This window comes from Phyllostomus hastatus, unplaced genomic scaffold (assembly GCF_019186645.2).
Source record: "Phyllostomus hastatus isolate PE091 unplaced genomic scaffold, TTU_PhHast_1.1 phas_scaffold_78, whole genome shotgun sequence".
Classification (NCBI taxonomy): Eukaryota; Metazoa; Chordata; class Mammalia; order Chiroptera; family Phyllostomidae; genus Phyllostomus; species Phyllostomus hastatus.
In genome coordinates, this window is record NW_025334041.1 from 3,369,761 (window position 1) to 3,390,604 (window position 20,844).

At 53.5% G+C, this 20,844-nt stretch overlaps 1 protein-coding gene across 2 annotated transcripts in view; it reads right to left on the reverse strand.

The window, feature by feature from the left end:
- ZNF277 (zinc finger protein 277) overlaps positions 1–20,844 on the reverse strand; it is a 65,828-nt gene that overhangs the window by 22,095 nt on the left and 22,889 nt on the right. For both annotated transcript variants that reach the window (XM_045828811.1, XM_045828812.1), the window contains exons 2-4: positions 6,987–7,188; positions 1,920–2,008; positions 1,557–1,639 (exon numbers count right to left, since the gene is read on the reverse strand). In XM_045828811.1, coding sequence (XP_045684767.1) covers positions 1,557–1,639; positions 1,920–2,008; positions 6,987–7,188 — 374 coding nt within the window. The remainder of the gene's footprint in view (positions 1–1,556; positions 1,640–1,919; positions 2,009–6,986; positions 7,189–20,844) is intronic.

The following is a 20,844-nucleotide window of genomic DNA, read 5'->3' on the forward strand; positions in this document are numbered from 1 at the left end:
TCTAGTTAGTAACCGGGATCCCCGAGTTCTGTGAGCCGCTCTAGCAAATGAGTCAGACCTGTGGAGGGGTGGTGGGAACCTCTGACTTATAGCCGGCTGGTCAGAAGTAGAGGTGACACCCTGGACTCGGGGTGGGCACCTGGAGTGGGGGCCGTGGGGCGGGACTGAGCCCTCACCCTGTGGGACCCACTGCTTTCTCTGGGCAGACGGCGTCAGAAGGGAGATGAACTGCGGGTCCTATACTTGGTGTTGGGGGAACTGCTTGACGAAGTGGGGAAAACCCGTGGAACCTTCCCAGGTCATCTGAAGTTTGCGGAGGTGGCTACTTCTAGGGATCTGCAGGCGTGCTGTGAAGAGTCTGGGTGCTGAGCAGCAGCGGTGGCTGAAGCCGGGGTGTGAGTTCTTAAAGGAAACCCTGGTGGGTGCCAGGGTCAGGACAGGTGGATTACTCCTGGTTTAAGGCCGCTGTGAGCAAGAGTGAGAAAAAGCTCCCAGAAAGTAAGACTTATGAAGAAGTCCAAGCGAACCAAATCCATAAAATGCCACAGTAAATCCATCCCTCTTTTGCTGACTTCTAAGACATTGTGATAGGAAAATAAGAGGAACTCAGGGAGCCCGGTTACCTCACTGGCTTTGCTGCTCCAGAAAAAGCGTATTGTTTTCTTACATATAAATCAACCTCCTACAATATCGTCCCTTCTTAGGGGAGAAATAATCATTTGGGAGGTTCACAATACATAAAGTGCTTCAGGGGCTTTCTCAGATCACGTGACTGTGGGAGATTGGATTTATTTTCCTCCCAGATCCCCTGAGGATTCAGCAGCAACAGTGAAACCGCAGCGCTCTCTCATGATATGTTCTCTAGTCAAGTCCGAAGACACGAGGGATACTCATAAATAGCCCCTGAAGGAAGAGCAAGTTGATGTCAATCAATCTAATAATTGAGATGAACCACAAAGAGTAAAGAAAAACCACACTTTTAAACAAAATTAACACCTTAAACTCATGCCTGCTCAAGCCATGAAAATGACACTGTAACACTCGCACACGCTGCTCCCTTTTTAAAAGAGGACAGATGCTGAGACTTCACAGTCTGCGTACTCGGGGGGCAGGCTGCGAAGGAGGGGGGCTCCCGTGTTAACCAAGCCTCAAGCTCACGCACTCGGGGGACAAAAGCTGAGCTGGTGCAGAGCACATTCCAGGGAAGAGGGGAAAAGAGACCTTCATCAATTCAGCTCCATTTCAGCCCAGGGCGTCCGCCATGTGCCAGGCAGCTGAAATCACACTTAAATGTGTAAGCTCTGTTGTTATTTTAGCGAGAATCCAGGAAGCAAGACAAATCCCCCCAATCCCTGCTGCACTTTTAACATGAAGTGCTTTAATCTTCGGTCAAGTGTATACTCTTTTTCTGTTTTAGGATTTGGATGTATTGTCTCCTGCTTTGGTGTACACTTGAAAGTTTCCAAAATAAAAAGTAAAAACAGCAACAGAAAGGAACGACAATGATTTCTGTATATGTTCCCGACACACTGCTCATCCTTGAAAACACCTCTTACCAGTTTCTGCCTCTGAAGCTCTTCCCTAAGCACTCTGTCCTCCGGTAAAACGTCACACAGCAAAAAATAATTGTCCTGTTCCTCTGTTGAGAGATTAGAAAAATAAATGAGACACGAATCACCATTTTTTCCAGGACTTATTCCTTAAAAAATGATCTCTCTCTCATCTGTCTATCTTTCTACTTATTAAGATCTCTTCTGGTATCTAGGTCTCCTTTTGCTGTATTGAAGTTCGGCAATATAAACAGAGCAATTTAATTTTAGCTGTCATGGAAGTGAGAGAATTCTAATTTAAGAAAGTGAGATTATTGCTTTGAATGTTGGGGTTGCAGGCAAAAGATGGTAGCCAAGATGTCTCCTTACCCAGTGGGGCTGTGGAATTGATCCTTATCACACTACAAAAGTCCGTGATGGGCTGCTCGCTGAACCTCTTCCGCCAGTATAAAATGTACCTGGGAACAAAAAACAAAAAAACAAAACAACAACAAAAAAAAGGGATGATGATTGACTTAATACAGTACTTCCTTTAGAATAATACATTTTATAATAGCATTTAATTATCCCAAAGTAACAAATCAAATGCTGACAAAACACTGCTAGAAAATTTATAAATAGAAAGGCAGAAGAGCATTGTAGAAATATGAAGTATTTAATAAAATGAAATTACCCTGCAAAGGCATGGGAATGATTAAACTTTACTACCAACAAATTCAGGAGAGACATTTGGGAAAATTAAAATGAATTCTTTTATGGGATAATTAAATTTTTCTGAAATTACATCTAAGTTTATATAAATTTAAAATGTATGTATTTTTCAATAAAATGAAAGGTGGTTATCTCACACATTAAAATAACAGAGGTCACAATAATAATGCAATGAAGTCAGCAGACTGAAGTTAATCCGGTTTCTACATAATAGGAGAAAAAAGCTCCAAAAGAACTCCATATGTGTCTGACGCGGGGCAGACTTGGCCTTGGAAAAGCAGTCAGGTTTTACTTACATGCGTAACGCCCAGACCTGCGTGTCTGATGAACGCGGGAGAAAGAACGACGGGTTCGATAACCTGTCCGTCTTCCCATTTACCCGAGATTTACGCTGGCGGTTCGAGTCTCAGTTGCCAAGTGGTCCCCGGAGAATGGCGGGCCCCACGGCCAGCTCACTGGCTGCCGCTCGGGCCCATCGGAGGCGGAAGGCCAGCGCATCGCCCACCCCTCAAAGTGCAACAGAGAGGGAAGGTGCCTACGAATGGCCACCGGGGGCCAGCGCCAGCACCCTCCGCTCCTCCGTTCGCCACCCCCAACAGGAAGAGAGAGAGAAGGGAGAGAGAAAAGGCAGAGGAGCCTTCGGAGACTGAACCCGTCCTTCCAGCCGCTGTTCTCGTCCTCCCGCCGCAGGCCTCCTGTTGCAGGGCGGCGACCGGGGGCGAGGGAGCAAAGGAGTGAGCAAAGGAGCCCATACCCCAGTGAGGGGTGCCAGGAGGGGAAGACGGGTTGCTTTCCCGGACTGAGATACACGCACATCTGTTTCCAGGAACGAGGTGCCATGACAACGAACTTAAACACAGGAGGCCCGTCCTGAGTGCCGGTCTGCTGAGGGCCGTCTGGGTGACGCGTCCAGACAGACAGAGGACAGCGGTCAGGCCCCTACAGCGTTAGTGCCGCTGTGGCCGGTCTGCAGGGCTCTGAGGCCGCAGTGAGCCCCGACGCACAGGCTGCCTGCCTCTGCACGACGCTCACGGGCTCAGCGGCACGTGCATGGGAAACTGCAGGAGCGGGCCCCCGGACTTCGAGTTCCAGTGGGTACAGGAAGTGGTTTTCCTCTTAAAGACCAAGGAGGATGCTTGACGGGACGAAACTGAGCCACAGAAAGGAAGCTCCGAAGGAAGAAGGCGTTCTTTCCTTTTCCACACAGCACGCGGCCTGATAGGAGCCCTTGGCCCCACCTGCCCCGACCTCCCGCCTCCACGCTGGAGGGTGCCGCGAGCTGTCTGGGCTGTGGGTTTGGAACTGCTTGTCCAGGCAAGAGATGGCAGGAAGGGAGGGCCCCACGCAGCGGGCGGCGTGCGGATCCCAACAGTCCGCGGGGCTTAGCCTCCAAGGACTCCCACCGCGGGAGCTGCCGCCCGGAGTGCTGAACGGACAGCGCCCGTCCCACGCTCACTCCACGTCCAAGTTTACTTCGGGGTGGCGGACACCGGGAGGCGATGGCTAACATCACCGACGTGCACGGCTGGGAGATGCTGCCTCTGGGGGGAGGGGAGGACCTCCCGTGGGAGGAAGGGAGAGAAGGACACCGAAGGGCGCCCTCGTCTGGCAGCCTTCCCACCGGGTAGGTGGTCTCGCTGCTCCGAGAGCAGGGAGCGAGGGCTCTGGGCGTGGCGTTGTCTGGTGCCAGGTCTAGGAACGTCTCTGAGTGCTGTTCAGCCGCTTCGGATGGAAGGAGGGCCGGGTGGCCTAGAGGTCGGCACAAGGCTGTCATTTGAATGTTTCTGTCCTGGCCAAAGGTTGGTGACAGCAACATCGGGGGGAAAATCACGTTACAAAGCAAACGATACCCATCAATTCCCACACAACTGAAATACATGAAACACTGCCGTGCACTACCCCGTAGATCTGAACTGCAGTGTGCACTTGACCTAAGTCTACACTTCCCATGCATCCTACCTAGTTAAACACCTACCAGTGCGTTTTAGGTTTACAACGGGAATGAAGAGGTGTCAATATATGCATTTCCCTGTGGTTGGTGGAAGCATCCAGATCAACTGCATTCAACTGAAGGGCGGCTTAAAGGTGTTGGGTCTTCCACTCAGGCTCCCTGCGGCGGCTCCCCGCCCCCCGGAGCCCACTTCCCCACAGCACGGGGTCAGGCCGTGCCTCCCTCTGCATTTCTTTCCGCGTCTCCAGCTCCTTTAAAGCTGCAGTCGCAGCCACTCCATACGTAAAGGCAGCCAGGAGATACTGTCGTACGAACTCTTTGTTTGGATGAGTTATGAAAGCATTTCATACTTCATTAAAAAGCTATAAAAGTAATTATTAGGTCACCAGCAAATACTTTTTATCTTCTGGAAGAACTTCGATCATGTGTCACAAAACTGTCTCACAAGAAAATTTTTGTAATGGTACCCTGCCTGCCCAGGCCCCCACTGGCGTGTTCACTGCTGGGGGGGGGGTGGGGGGACGGGGGTGCATGAGGATTTGAGATATGTTGTTAATTAAGCAGCCCTGAGTGAGAGGAAGTTAATACGGAAGGGGCCAAGAATCAAGGGGTTAACGTTTATCTCCTGGAAAAATTTTATCTACCGAGTAAAGCTAGCAAACAGCTCGGTGTAAATAACTAAGTTAAATGGCTCAAAGGAAAGAATTTTTATGTTTGTTTTGTCGTACTGCCTTTACCTGAGAACTGTTATTTTGTTCCAATAAATAAAGTCTCAAATATATTTAACACGAATGCTTCCAGTTTATTTGTTATAAAGCACAAGGTAAGTCCATCTCTTATCTATTATTTGTCACTTATCATTTTTATTACTTATTCTGCTCGGAAGCAACAACTGCTGAGAAGCTGTGTGTGCAAGTGTGCACACACACGGATTATGTGTGTGTGCGTACACATGGATTATCCAACTTGTGAAGAAGTTCTGAGTAAATTGATTTATGCCCACTGAACCCTCACTGTTCCCCCCACCCCCACCCTCCCCCCTTTTAACTGCTGTTCCGAGGTTTGGAAACGCCAGACAACAGTGAAAAGATTCCAAATGAATTCTGACTGCACAGTGCCTGCTTGCGTTGTTTTGGAGAGACAGTCTCAGTTTCCCTGCATGGTGGGAGGGCATTACCTAAAGGGGACGAGATACAGTGAAAGGTATTTAAAAGAACCGAGTTTACTCACCTATATTCCTGCTCCATTTGGATTAATCACATATCTACTTCCTGAGAGTAAAAATATTACTTACTTAGGAGGACAGCTGACAAGGAGAATTTAGGTTTCCAAATTTAAAGTACATGTTAACTGCACTTTATTTAGACAACACATCAGAAACGCATCTTTTTCTTTTTGATACAAGTGCCCACTTTATTATGCAATGCCTCTTCAGGGTGATGGACCCCCACATTTCGTCACTGAGTCCAAAGGCCCGAGTCCGGGTCAACAGTGACCTTTCTGCCCACTGAGGAGTGAGGCTGACACAGTCGTAGAGCAGGTGCCTTCCACGGCCTCCCTTTGTGATGGCCGACAGTCTCGGAGGGCTGGTGCCGCCCCATTTTACGGATGCGGGGACGTGCTCACGGTGCTCAGGGAGAGTGCTGGTCACAAGTCCGCGCTCGGCGCTTGGTCTGCAGCCCCTCGGCCGCCCCAGGCACACAGCCTGCGGCTCTGGGAGGCCCGCCACGGGGCAGCAGGTGCTTGCTGGGACCGGCGCGGTCTCGGGGACACCGAGTGTAGATGCGGGGACATGACAGTGTCTGGGCTATTCTGTTGTGCAGGGAAATAAGGACAGAACACCCCAAAATTGGACCTTGTCAGATCTATCAAAACGTGTGCTCTCAGTAACCATGCAAAGCCAGTGACGACGCCAGACGCTGTTTCTAAGGAAAATGCTCATCCAGTTCCAGCTCACACTGCCGTGCACACCGCTACCCGCCTGCAGCCGCCGAGAAGAAGGCGTTCTCTCGGGCCAGCCCTTCCCGGAACTGCGGGCCGGGGGCAGAGGGACGCCTGCCCAGCCACCTGTGTGCGGAGCGGCTCCCGGTGAGTCAGGGGCCCGGCATCGCACTCAGGCCCTGTGGGCCCTGGCGGTGCAGGCCGGGTGCCTCCGACTCCCCCACGCCCGGAGTCGGTGCCTCCCTCACCAGGCCCTCCGCCTGCGCGTCTTCCAACGCCTGCACTCTCCGGCCTCTTGGCCTGTTGGATGCCTGGTTCCTTCTCTGGGTTCCAACCACCTCACGTCGCTTCGGTGGGAGTTCTTTGGAAAACACCCTTCTGGCCCGAAAGGTGCCTAGGCTCCCGGTTGCCAAACCCTTGGTGGCCTTTTACCAAGTCTACTCTGGAGTTTCTGGAAGGACTTCCTCAGCTAGAGAATGTCAGTGGCCTCAAATACACACACACACACACACACACACACACACACACACACACATACATATAATATCAGTCTGGTGGAGATCAGCAATGTCAACAGTCTTGTGGAATGTGGCAAAGGGAGTATTATCCACTCCTTGGAGAGCTGGTCTGTTTCCAGAATTTGTGGGACTGGCAACAGTTTGTGACATTCTCAAGTACAACCTACACACTCAAGAAGACAGAGGAGTGCAAAGATTTTTTTTTTTGAAAGTCTAAGGAGAAACTTATAAAAGAAAAGAAATTCTCATAATTGTGGTGCCTTTCTTCCCAGGAATGATACACTTAATTCCTTTATTAACAAAAGCAGTCCTTACCTTCGGAAGTCAGCGACCAACTTGACGTCCGCTATGACCATCTTGTGCTCGATGACCATGTGCTTCAGAAGCTGGTCTTGCTCCGTCGGGGGGAAGAGCTCCTCGCAGAAAGCACAAGGCAGAGATGGAGACCCCACCAGCGTGGGGGAGCCGCCGGGGCGCTCTGGCAGGGACAGCGGCTCCAGGATGCAATCTTTCCTGTCTGGGAGGGAGAAGACACAGAGGAGCTGAAGCCGACTCTGGGCGAGGATGATCCTTCAGCCCCTGCATTAGAAGGACCCTAAAGCCATTTACGCATCTTCAAAACCGACGCGCAGTGCCAGACAGCAGGACGCTGTAGGGCCATTTTAAACAGCTGCTGCGGCCCAGAGGCAAGGAGTCGGCAAACCAGCTCCAACGCCCTATTTTCAGGCTCGAAGGGGGAATTGCCTGTGTCAGGGCGGCTGTTTAAACCTTGATGGACTCTGGCCCGCGGCAACAACTCGGGAGGCGCCCAGAGGGGAAGCCCCGGCACGCCGGGTTAAGGCTCTACGGCCCCGCGGCGACGTCTGGTGGAGAGTCACCACTCAGCGGGAAGTAAAGGGCACGCACCGAGGCTCCAGGTGAGGCCAGGGCAGGCTTTTCGGCTGCTCCCTGTTGCGCCTGCAAACCTTTCCTGTTTCTGAGTACTCGTCATGTGTGAAGGGGAAGACAGCTCTCACATTAAGTTGACACAGTGTACGCTGGCTGGGTGGCCCCGCTGGCAATTTTCAGTGTTGATTTCTATCTACCATTTGCTTGTTGTGCAATTATGTATCATAATCCAGGTTCTTGTGGAGAGAGACGAGTGCTCAATCACTAGACATACAAGGGCTACCCAGTCATGTACAATGAAAAACAGACACATGTATCTTGAAGACACAAGATACAGGAAACATTGTACACAGGACAATGATGCCTCAGCTCCCTTCAAAGTGGGCACTCTGGGACCTCACACAGTTCTCCCAGTCACCATCAGCTGCCCCGCTGTATTTTCCCAAATCTCGTCAACAGTCTGAAATCTCTTCCCTTTCCAAGGTGATTTTAGTTTTGGCAAAAGCCAGAAGTCACAGGGCGCCACATCTGGGCTGTAGGGGGGCTGAGTCACTTGGGAGATTTGATGTGTCCCCCCAAAATTCTACACAAGACGTGATGCATGAGCAGGTGTGCTGTCGTGATGAAGCCGCTAGTTCCCCGTAGCTGAGACCTTGTGGATCATCCAAATAGTTTCTGTGGAGGAATGCTCAGGCTTGACACAAAATCTGATGCAGATTCCTTACTCTGCCCGCTCAGTCATTTTGAATGCACGGGCCACACAGTACACAGGCTCACTCAACAGCATCTACCGCCCCCACTGACTGGTACAGTGAAGTCGTCATTGTTCACACATGCGCATTCCGGTCCACGCTCCTTGGCTGCCAGCTCCCATCCATGTCACACAAACCATTCTCGTTACGTTCACAATGGCTGGACTTTTCGCAGACGGACCTCATACATGCTAAACCTTTTTCCTGTCTGTGCTTTTCCTTTCCCTAACATCACCAACAGCATCTTTCGGCTTTGAAATGATGCCATGTACACAGCTCTGAGTCCAGGGCCCCGGACTACCGCCGGCTGTGCCGGGGGCCCTGCGCAGCCGTCCGCGGGGGGCCTGTCCCCGGGTGCGGACTGCTGAGTGGCTAGCCGCCAGGCCGCAGGGGGAGGCAGGTGGCACGTGAGGCCGGGGCGAGAGCCTTCTTCAGAAACGACAGCTGTGCTGCAGAGAAACGTCTTTGGAATTAGGTTCCTATTAAACAAACCCACTGTCAAATCTGACCTCTTATTTTATCGTGTTGCGCCTCATTTCTGAAGGGCCTTGCAGCGGAGTGCTGCCCTGAACCAGACACTGGCTCGTGCAGATCACAGCCCAGGAGCTGGATGAGTGACGTGTGTGCGAGGGCGGCGGCCTTCACGCATGCGCTCTCCGGGAGTCAGCCGACGGAGCGCAGAGGCCTGGCCAGGCCCGCCACGCCCAGCACTGCTTGTGCCAGTCCCTAACCCTAACCCTAACCCTAGCCCACGCCCTGTTGGAAGGCACAGAGGAGCTCCCGCGACCCACAGGCGGAGAAGGCGCAGGGTTTGTGGGCACAGGGGTCCCCCCAGTGGCGGTGGAGAGGGCAGGGGACGCACAGCAGACGGCTGCTGACACGCCGCTCGCGGTCATCGGTGTGTGACGTGGACGGGCGCTGAGTCAAACCGCCTGTCTCAGTTCCATAACGTGACTTAACTCCAGAACAGGCGAACACGGGGCATGCAGAACAACAGGGCGGGTATTTACAGCGTGCAAGCACTTTGGCACCCATAACAAAATTGGTTATGTTACCAGTTACTGATTAAGGTGGGTGGTGAAATCAAGGAGTTCTGGGATTCTGCAGTTCTTCAGTTAGTTGTAGGTTAAATTCTGCAGGAACTTAAGGCCACAAGTGAAAGAACAGGATGGGGGGAAGAGACATAAGCATTATTCTCATGAAACTCCGCACCGATATTTTGCATTCACGAGGACGACGGCGGGCAGCCACACCCTAATGTCCTCAGCGAAGGCGATGTTAGTGTACGCTGCCCGCCGTCTGGGAGTTGACAAGCAGCATAGTATCTAGCCTTTCCCTCACATTTGACTGAGACAGTTTTGCTTGCCCGCAGAAAACAAACCATGTATTAACAGGCACCATTAATACAGGAACTCACACTACTAGGTTTCTGCTGTTTGTGAATCGTCAGCAAAATGCTCTAGGGGACTTTCTCACTTAACTCTCACTGCCTTATTCGGTGAGCACTAATATAACCCCCATATTCTGGATGAGTGAATTGAGAATTAGAAAAGTTAAATACTTTCCCAAATTAACAGTGCTAGTAAGTGGCCCAAACACACGCAGTGGAGCTTGTGTGTGCATGCTCCCTGATTCTGCACACCCCCCACCCCCCACCCCCACCCCGGGGCCTCGGGTGAGTCTGACCCAGTCCATCTCTCCGGGCCCAACAACTGCAGACACCCTCGGTGGTAATGAACTATTCACATTGTCGCCACCGCTAGGGGCGTCTGTGAACTGCTCAAGGTCAAGGGCTGAGTCGCACGTATTTCCAGATCTCTGACTGAGCGACATGAGAGAAAGCACGATGACCCAGAGGTGCTCACCACTGGAGTTACGCCTTTAACTCAGTTCCCAGGAAAGTCCCACTGCAGGGGTCGCCAGAGGCTGGCTGTGGATAGGAGGAGTTCCTCTGCCCAGCACTGAGAATCCGACTGTAAGTCCAGCCAGATGGTTAGTGCTGTGGGCCTTGGTGTAACAGCCTCCCCCAAACCCCTGGAATGTCTGTAATGTACAAATTACAGGGATTCTAAGATAACAGTAAGTATTATTGAGAGTAACAAAGTTTGTTACATTTAATTAGGGATTTGCTTTTTTTTTTTTTAAACTTTTCATGTTCTTCTTCAGTAACCAAAAAAACCAATGTTATTTGGAACAGAGAGGAAGCCATACCGCTCCATCAGAGAGTGCTTCTGTGGGGTAGGGCTGAACGCTAAGCATGTATTTTACTTTGGAGCAGCGGTTTCCAAATCGGTTGGAATTCCATCGCCTGGAGCCCTTTTTAGACATCCTGACTCCCAGCCCTGACTGGAGAGGGAGGAGACGCCAGATCCAAACGGAGCCCCTCCCCCCAAGCCTGCGGGCAATGCCGATCACGTGGGGACCGCGGCGCATCCTGAGCACGCACGAGCCTGTGGGTATCTTGGACTTGTGGAATGTCCACACACACACAAAAGAGGGGACAAGGCCCCGTGGCCGGGCTTACTTGGTGGTCTACTCTGTCCTCAAGGGAGCCCCCTGTGCTCAGCACGGGGCCAGCAGAGGTCACCCAGCAAGACTGGCCCAGCGGGCCGTGTGTTCCCAGCTGTGCGCAGGGAACCAGGCCTACTCCCTACGGCAGGGTGAGAAGACGGCGGGCGCACACCTGCACGGTCTTCGCTGCAGGGGCCGGAAGCTCTACCAGGCAGAGGAGGAAAATACTATATCCAGCTTCCTCCTGCAAAGAGGCGAAGAGTGGTGGAAATTCTGCTCACACATTTGTTACATATTGACAACACGTTATCTGCTCCAGTTGTCACTTGAACAGCGATTCCATCCAAGTGAGCCGTAGGGACCATCCCCAGAGGGCCGACTTGTTGCGGCGACTCTGTGATGATTAGGAGCCACTTTACTGACTCTGGGGGGGCCCCCAGAGTGTCCAGTTCTTACTTCAGGGCGGTGTTTCCCCAAGTTCACCATGCACAGAAGCCCTGGAGATTCAGTCAAAAGGCAGATGCCGGCGCAGAGGAGTGGCACCCGGGGAACCACACCGCCCCCGGTCCCCGCTGCGTCTCTGGCTGCTCCGGGTTGCGCCAGGGTCTGCTTGCACCCCGCCCCCTGCCCCACGCCCACGCCGAGGCCCAGTGGCTGGTGCTGCTCTCAAGTCCACGACCAGAGGCTGCAAGACAGTAAGACGGCCTCCTTCCTGCCAGACAGGGAGCTTGAGCGACGTGGGACGAGGGCGGCAGGACCCCACGTGGGCTGGCCAGAAACCGGCCAGGACCTGGATCCCACTCGGCCCTTGGTCCTCTCCGCGCAGGGGTCAGACTCTCTTCTCGCGCCCTCCTCCGGTGTCTTCCCAACAAGCCCCTTGCACAACAACCCCCCCCCCAACCTTGGGGGCTGCTTCCTGGCGGCCAGGGGCTAATAACCCAGGCGGTCCGGGAGGCAGCCGGGCCTGCCACGCTGCACGCCCGAGTCGAGTCTGCTGCTCGAGGGGCCAGCCTGTGCAGCACAGCGGAGCCTGGGGAGGAAGGGTCTGGGGTGCAGACTGCCCATGAAGTTGGGACATTTCCACGGGCTAACACAGGCAACCCTATGCTTGCGAGGAGTCACGGCGGCCAAGCAGGTTAAAGGCTCTTGGTGTCTGAGGGAACAGTGAGACGGCTGGGAGGCTTCTGAGCCCCATTCAAGTCGAACGGGAGAAGGGAAGCCCACTCAGACACAGAATGCATGAGGGGCTTCCCCCCACCCCCGACCCTGGGAACTGCAGAATGTGCCCCCCGCCCATCACTGCCCCTTCAAGAAGGGCCTGCGGCCGGCTCTGTGCAGCGTCACCGCCGAAACGCTGAAAACAACACGGAACAGGACAGGCCAGCACCCCAGCAGGGGCCGGGTGCCTCCCTCCACCCGGACCGTACTGGCTATCGGCTGCTCTCAGCACACGCGGGTCCCCTCATTAACTGACGACCGTCACGAAAGCAGGAACAGCAAGGTTGGCGGGGTGGTTTTCTTTGTTTTTGCTGTTTGACTTGGAAAATGACGCAAACAAACACCTAGTTTTCAAAGTGGACATTTCCTTTGCATTTACTCTTCACTCAGCCCAGCTCAGGGTATGCGAGCACGGCTTCCGTAAGCGTGATGTCGCGCTCGGACGGCGTGTTCAAGCCTGCTCTGAGCTCCCCATCTGCCGGCCACGGACCGCACCTTCCCACGGGACTCCCCGTCGATCCCACTGATCGACTGTGTGTCCATTTTATTCTGATAATTATACTCCAGGAACGTAACTTTATTTCTAAATTCTGGAGGGTCCTTTTCTCTCACACCGCAGAACGGCCTCCTCCTTCCTGGACAAGTCATCGTGGGGTCCCCGAGAGCGGGGCCCCACGGATGTGTTGGAAGATGGAAAACACTCGACCTCGACCAGGCCCCGAAGCTCAGAGGAAGGGAGCAGCGCCCTTGGTTAACATGGGCGTCGCTGGAGGGAATGTGAATTGGTGTAGCTGCTATGGGAACAGACTGGAGATCCCTAGAACATAAAGAATCGAGCCATCACATGGCCCAGCCACAGCATTTCCGGGTATTTATCCAAGGAAACGTGAGAGGAGGGTACCGAGGGCCCTGGGCACACCCACGTTCATTGATTGAAGCCCGCTCCCGAGAGCCAAGAGGTGGAGAGGCCCGTGCGCCCGCTGATGGGGGAGTGGATGAAGGCGATCTCGGAAGTAGACACGGGCAGTGGGAGACTCTCAGCCTTACAGAGGACAGTCTGTCATGCAACAGCATGGGTGAACCTGGAGGACAGACAGCATGCTAAGGGGAACGAGCCAGGCTCAGCGGACCCCACGCCGCGGAGGTGTCCGGAGCGGTGGGACTCACAGCAGCAGGAAGTGGAGGGCCTGCGGTCAGGGCGTGGAGAAAGGGGGCAAGGGGAAGGGGGCAGGGGGCAGGGGGACGCGGGGAGCGCGCGTCCCGGAGCCTGGCGTTCGGCAAGTTCTGGAGTTGCGCTGCAGGGCGGTGGGCGCATTCCCGACACGGCTGCGCAGAACCCCGGGGCCCCGTGACGCCCACCGCCGGGTCCTGGGCGAGGGTCCACCCCTCCTGGCGCGCTTCCACCGCGGAGCGTCGGTCCGTCCTCACGCTCACCCGAGAGCGGAGGTCTGGGGGTTACCTGAGGAAGTTAAGTGCACGAGTGGCTGTCGTATGAGCTCGGGGCGGCTGAGCTCCCGCCGCCGCACCACGACGACGAGTGTCTGCAGGTTTGGGGGCGGAGGGACACGGGCCCGCACCGCACGGATGCGCATCAGCCGTTCCCGCGCGTTAATTCAGGGGCACATTCTGGGGCCCGAACCGATCAACGTTTGCTCGGTCTGTGCACTTAAATCAGACAAGATCTCTACCGCCCAAGAATGCTCGAAAACACACGCGGTTAAGCACATGCAGTTTTTCCAGAAGTATTCTCTCTAACTCTCATGCTCATTGCCGAGGGGAGATGCAGAATACGGAAGGGGTGGCGTGCAAATGCGGCCGTGCTGCGTTACACAATCACCCGCACACTCGTCCTCGTCCACGCGGCGCCGTGACGGGAACGGGGGACCAAGCGGACGGGGGAGGCTCTTACTTCTGGAACCCGCGAGGCGGGTGGGGTGGGCAGGGAGGAGGGGAGCTCTGACGCGGGAAGGTCTGGATGCCCCAGGGCCCGCCTTCTGCGTGCCCAACGAGCCGGCCCGTGGGAACTGCACAGCCCACCCACAGAGGCTGGGCTCAGCCTCCTTTGACTGATCTGACTGGACAGGCAATTACTCGGGAAGGAGTATTTGAATCAGTGTTTTAATGAAATGGGCTGGCAACTAGAAAATTGTAAATTACCTACCTAATATTCCCTATTTAGAGTAATTGGTGCTTTGGATGGACTCATAAATTTCTGAGTTGTGGGGCTAATATTTCTCTATTTACAAAATTAAGTAGCTAGGTCATGTTTCTATCTTGGTGTCTGATGTCTTAATTCATCAATATGAGCAATTTTTTAGTGCAATCGCTTTGTTTACATTTTGTGAGTAGGAAGCAGACCAAAAACAAAACTGACTTTATTTATGAAATGTAATAAAATTAATCTTTAGTGATACACTGTTTCTTTTTTTATTTTTTCTTTAAAATAATAAAAGAAATGATCTTCCTTCCTTCCTTCCTTCCTTCCTTCTTTCCTTTAGTTTTACAGTGAGGGGAAGGGAGAAAAAGAAACATCAGTGGGAGAGAAACAGTGACCGACTGCCTCCCGCATGGGCCCGGATGGACTGAACCTGCAACCCCAGACACGTGCCCTGACCGGGACTCGAACCAGTGACCTCTTGTTTGCGGAACAATGCCCAACCAGCTGAGCTACACTGGTCAGGGCACAATATGGTTCTTTAATGTGAGTTTGCTGATGCACATTTGCTAAACTGAAGAATAATGCCAGTATAAATGTAAGTTGTATAGGTTCATATGCATTTTTGTTTCTCAGCAAAACAATGGTTTGAAGCGATCAGGGCAAGCTTCTGCATTATTTAAAGAATTGGGAGAAAATTTATCAAAATTCCTGAACGTTCTCTTCATTTTCCTCCTTTTACACTTTCTGGGATAAGTACCCGAGGGTGAACCCCAAGGTGAACGATGGACTTTGGTGTCCCTGCGACGTGTCCCTGCAGGGTCACCCTCGGTAGAACACGCCCCATCCTGGTGAGTGCGGCCGACATCGGGGCGGGGGGAGATTACTCCAGTGTGAGGGCACGGCGTTCGTGGGAAGTCTATCTCCCTCTGGGTTTTGTTGTAAACCTAAAGCTGCCCTGAAAAAACGAAAGTCTGAAAAACAAAACCAAACAGACGGGTGGAGGTCTACAGACTGAGCCTGACGTTCGGTTGCGGTGAAACCGGGCATCGTGAGGAACAAACACCCCCGAGGAGTCTGTTCGCAGGAGGCGGCGGCGGGGGTGCCGGCGTCGGAGAGCGCCGGGGCGGTGGACTGGGATGTCCGTGGTGGAGACGCAGCCGCATGGTGCCTGCCGCCAGGGCTGCGCTGGGTGCTGCGCTGTCCTGCCGGGTCTGGGCGGCTGCCCTCGGCCCCTGGCTGCCCCACGACCCTGCCGCTTCTGCTGTGACTGCGGAGCGCAGTTCTCAGGGGAGTGCACGAGGCCACGAGAGCAGAAGCACCGGCTCACGATGACGACGCACTCTCAGGGCGCACGCACTGGGGCAGAGGAGGCGCTGGGGGGGAGGGCTAGCACAGCTCAGCTTTGGGGCCTCTGTCAGAGAAGGGAGAGGGGACTAAGGCGCCGGGGTGTCCCACAGACTGAAAGCGCCTCTGAAAGCAGAGTGTCTCGTAGCCCACAGCCGGCCAGGGGCTGGCGCGGGAACCTCACTTCCGAGACACGAAGACTCCGACCTACAGGCTTTTTCTCCTGGCGTGTGGCCCGCCTAGGAAGGTGTCACAACAAGCGTTCGCGGACAGGCCAAAGCTCACTCTGCCAAGGACCCATGACCTCCACCGTTTCTGTCCCAGAGGCAGCCCTCTGTCCTTCCCCAAGGCCACGGCAGCTTTATTCTGCAGAATGGTGAGAAAACGGCACTTGTCTTACCGAAATGTCTTTATAACCGGTTCAATTGAAATGGATTTATTCCAGAAAATCCGTATATGAAGTCGCCATACAGGGGGGTATGGAAAAAGGTCGTCCAGTGTTACTCGAGGGTCCCCGTCTGTGAGAAGTGGGGTGTCGTCTCGGGGATGCAAACCTGGGGGACGCACTCGGGGAGTGCGGACACGCAGGGAGCCCCGACAGCGAGGACCCTCAGAAACCGGGATCCGATTGCTGCGCCCTTAGGCCATTATACTTCCCCGAGCAGGTGCCTTAACGTTTGGGTGACGATCAGAGACCTTGGTTTCCCCCTCCCTTTCCTGACTGTCATTTAAATACAGTATACGGTAATTTCATTATTTCTCTTTTCTAATTTTATTATTTTTTTATGGACACCATGAATGGGTAAGTCCCTATAAAGTGAACAGTATTACGCGTCAAATTTTATGACTAGAAGTATCCATTTTTTAAAAAATATTTTATTTATTTATTTTTAGAGAGGGAAGGGAGGGAGATAGAGAGAGAGAGAAACATCAGTGTGCGGTTGCTGGGGGCTGTGGCCTGCAACCCAGGCATGTGCCCTGACTGGGAATCGAACCTGTGACACTTTGGTTCGCAGCCCGAGCTCAATCCACTGAGCTACGCCAGCCAGGGCTGAAGTATTCATTTTTAAAAATTGAAACAAATTTAAAGCATGATCTCTAAAATGCTAACCTGTGAAGAGTTTCTAAATAGGAGCCACAGTGCGTTGTTGTTCTGAGGAGACAAACTCCATTTGAACACAGGTGTAGCCCTCTGTGTGTTTGCAAAACACCGCCCGAGACGACCCCCGGAACGAAGTGCTGTTTGTGGTTACGTTTCCTCGGTCGAGAGAATGAACGTTTTAGCTTTCAATGTGTTAATACACAAGTAATCATGCGCCGTATGCTTTGCATACACGAACATTTAAGGCAAATGAAGTAACCTAAAGCACAGAGAGTAAAGACACGGTCCTTGCAGGGCCCTCGGAGTCCAGACCCCCGCCTGCCCCGCTCCGGCTCGCCCGCTGAGCTCCTGCGTGCAGCTGGGGATTCTCGGCCGGCAGCTGGGCCGTTTCAGACCCATCAGTCTGGGCAAGCAGTCTGCACACGTGGCTCAATAATAATCTTTTTAAAAACTTCATTGCTTTTTAGAACATCTCAGTGACTTGGAAGACGCCGGGGAGGGAGATGGAATGTCTTGAGGCTGCGGGGCACACGGCGAGGGCAGGCCGCCCTGGAGCACATGCTTACGCCTGCGGTGGACAGACACACTGCCCTGAGAGTTACGGACACGTCGGTCTGCAGGAAAGGCGTGCACCCCTCGTGCCCGTGTGCTGCCAGACGCTGAGGAACACACGCTTAACCAGGAGAGTCAATGCCAGCAGAGGATGAGACTAAACTTTCAGCACAGGGCTTAAAAGACTACCTACAATGCTAAGCCATTGATTGCCATGGTATAAATCAAAGGGTGTTATTTAAAAAAGAACAAACTGATTTTATTTGGAACAAAGGCAAGTTCAGGTCACCTTGCTTTTAAAAAAGTTTTCTGTTACAAAAACTGCAAGTAAAAACAAGCCGAATGACACAAGAACTCTGACTAGAGGGTTTGATATGCAAAAGCATTAAACGAATGGGCACTGGTGTCTTTCAGGGGAGAAATGATGATAAAGAAACTCGTAAAAACAGACGCAATTCTAGAGGGACCATGTACGTTCAAAAGTAGAAGGATTTGGGGCAAAATGTTCCATACGATAACATTCAGACAGGAAGCATGAAAATAAATGAGGGGAGAGGTGAACCCCCAACATGAGATTTTGTGACTGTCTTCAGTACGAGAGTTACCATTCATTCTTCCAAGAAATGGTTACTGCTAAGGGCCCAGGTGGAGTAATGACCTTTCTCAGTCTGCAGATCAGTAACATGCCAGAGAGCCACCGCCGGGCCCTCAGCTCTTTGTGGGACCAGGCACATTTCTTTTGCATCTCCTCTTTCTCTCTGTTTAAAGCCTGAACACCAAGTGTTGGCTCTTAGGTAGAGCAGACTCTACAACTGGTGAGATGAGACACGGCCGGTCCCCAGATCCGTTATTCCTGGTTCCGAGGGTAACCGTCCCAGCTGGAACTTGGCGCCAATCCCGCACGCGCCGGGCGGGGGCTGACGGCACCCGGCAGCCCGCGGTACAGAGGAAGGCCCGAAGGGAAGTCAAAGACGTCATTGCTCCAGTGCCCAGAGAGGCGCCTTCAGAAGCTCCGAGGTCACTCACGGCCTGGAGCTGGCCCGGAGGCTGGAATCCCCCCGCCCCAGCTGCCTGGGCGAGCCTGGGCTCGGGAAACCACGAGGCAAGTGCCCTGAGCGCTCAGCACCTGGGGCGGTCCACGCACGCTCCAACCTCAGGTTCCTGCGATTGGCCCTGAGATGCCATCGCTAGCGCAGCCCAGTCCTGAAGGAACGCCCTGCAGGGCACCTGGGGGGGGGGGTGTCCCGTTCGCTGCGCGCGTCAGAGAGGAGGGCGTGGCTGCAGGGCGGGCCCCACCACCTGCCCCGCCCCTCCGCCGAGCCATGCGGCCACTTCACGGTCAGCTCGCTCTGCAGGAGGAGACCAACTCTGAAACCAGGTCTGGAAGTTGGTTTGGCTGGTGACTAAGTCTCACCCCTCCCAGCAACAACTGCCCAAGGGCAGCAAGGCCGGGGGGCGCCCTCACAGCTGCCTGTCTACTGGAGTTGGCTCAGTGGCGGGACACAGCACCGACGGCCTCGCGTCCCACAGCACGAGAAGGACTGAGCGAGTTCTGGAAATTAGGCAAACTGTTCAAAATGGGTTTCCGGAGATTTAGTGGCATGGGAAAATGTTCAGGAAAAAAAAATTATACAAAATCATATTTATACTATGATCCCTATTTAAAAACATGTAACATTAAACAAAAGCATTTTTTTTAAATTTATTTTTAGGGACGGGGGGAGGGAGGGAGAGAGAGCGGGAGCGCAACGGCGATGTGAGAGAGAACGCGGATGGGCTGCCTCCGGCCTGCGCCCCTGGCCAGTGCCCGCCTGCAACCCAGACGCGCGCCCTGACCGGGAATCGAACTGCTGACCTTCTCACTGCTCTGCGGGATGGCGCCCAACCAGCTGGGCCACACCAGGCAGGGCGATGGGTGCCATCTTTCAACAAAAGGAAGTGCCGATCAAAGACACCAAAGGAAAGCTGAGCTGAACAGGGGGAGGAATTACTTTTGTCTCCTTCCTCCTCCTCGTCTTTGGCTGCTCCAGGAGCCTCCGCGCCCACTTCTCAGGGCAACGGGAGTAGTGAGGCGAGTCTTCTACGGAGGAAACGGACTCCCTCCTAATATCCGGAAAACAAGGCTGACAGAACTCTGCCGCTTAGCTCTTCTAACGTGATAGAATAACTAATCCTGATTCAGTTTAATTTATGCAAAAAATACGAAAATTCGCTGTATCTTATTCTATTGTACTTGGGGGTAATGAAACAAAATCAGAACATCTGCTCGTAGGTTAAATGTCTTTCTAATTCCCCAGCAGCTGAGTAAATCAACTCATTCGCCACAAGGCTGGTCTGTTGCCTCATTAACACGATGGCTGATATCAGGAAGGAAAGCATAAGAGAATCTCAGAAAGTACAAAAATGATTGCAGAGTGACGCGGGCATCAGGGAAAATGCTACTTGAAGCAAAAGTGCTAAGAAGTTTGATTTCGATGAATCTACGTCTCATGTGGAGAGGAGGACATTGATCAAGATGTGTGTTTTCTCCCCAAATACCACAAGGGCAGGTTGGTGGCACAGAGATAAATATGTAGAGGAAAATGTTCATTAATCCACAGAAAAAATGCTTTTTTGTGCCAAAATAAAACATGGTAAAATGATTTTCAGGAGTTTATACATAAAGGCTAAATAAGGTCCCTACGAATAGCCAAATTTAAAAAAAAACAAAACTTCTATTTGAGGGTTTTCCCAGCTTGAGATACAGCCATCACTCAATTAAGATTAAATTTCAATTTCAATTAATTATTCACTTTGATAAATAGGAAAAATGATTAAGGCCTTCACTCGGTCACGGCCACTTGGTTGGCAAACTTGGAAACAGAAGCCAGGACCGGGGCCGGGTTGCCAGGGGCGTCGCAGGGTGCCCGGTCGGACGGGCGTTTCAGAGGGGCGGCAGGTGCTATTTTCAGTATGAGCACGTCCCAAGTGCCGCGCGGCACCGCCGCGCCAGTGCGTCCTGTGCCTTATTTGGGACGCGTGCTATGAACATTAGTGGATGTCTGTCTCAGGCACACATGGGACCTCATTGCTAATGACCACGGCGAACTAATACCGCCTTCGGTGGACGGTGAAACAACAGGGATGTACTTGGAGTGACAATGTGGCCGGCCGGGCCTCCTCCTCCGTTTTCGCAGGCGGATGGGCGATCCTGGCGAGGAGGACGCGGGAGAGGCTCCGCGTTCCAGTTAGACTCTGTAGCACGCAGTCCGGCGCGCACCCCCCGCCCCGGGGTGGGGGTCGGACTCGCTCTCGGAGGCTGCAGCGGGCAGCCCTCCCGCCAGACCTACCCCCACCCCCCCGGCCTTGGATTTTACTCGATCCGCTCAGTACTTTCGTTGGTTGGCGACCACCACTCGCATTAAGCCGGCACACACTTATGTAAACAGCGTCCGGGTTCCGGGGGCGCGGGCGCCTCTACCACGAGCTTGGCCCGCGGCAGCAGCGGAAGGTCAATGGACGCGGAGCGGTCATTACTGATGAAGTGTGGCCCCGGCTGCCGCGCGGCGTCATCGGATCCCGTCTCTACGCCGCGTCCGCGCCTCCTGTCGCGGGGCAGGTCGCTGGCGGGCTCCTCCGGGTCTGGGGCCTGGGCTCCGCTGCGCAGCG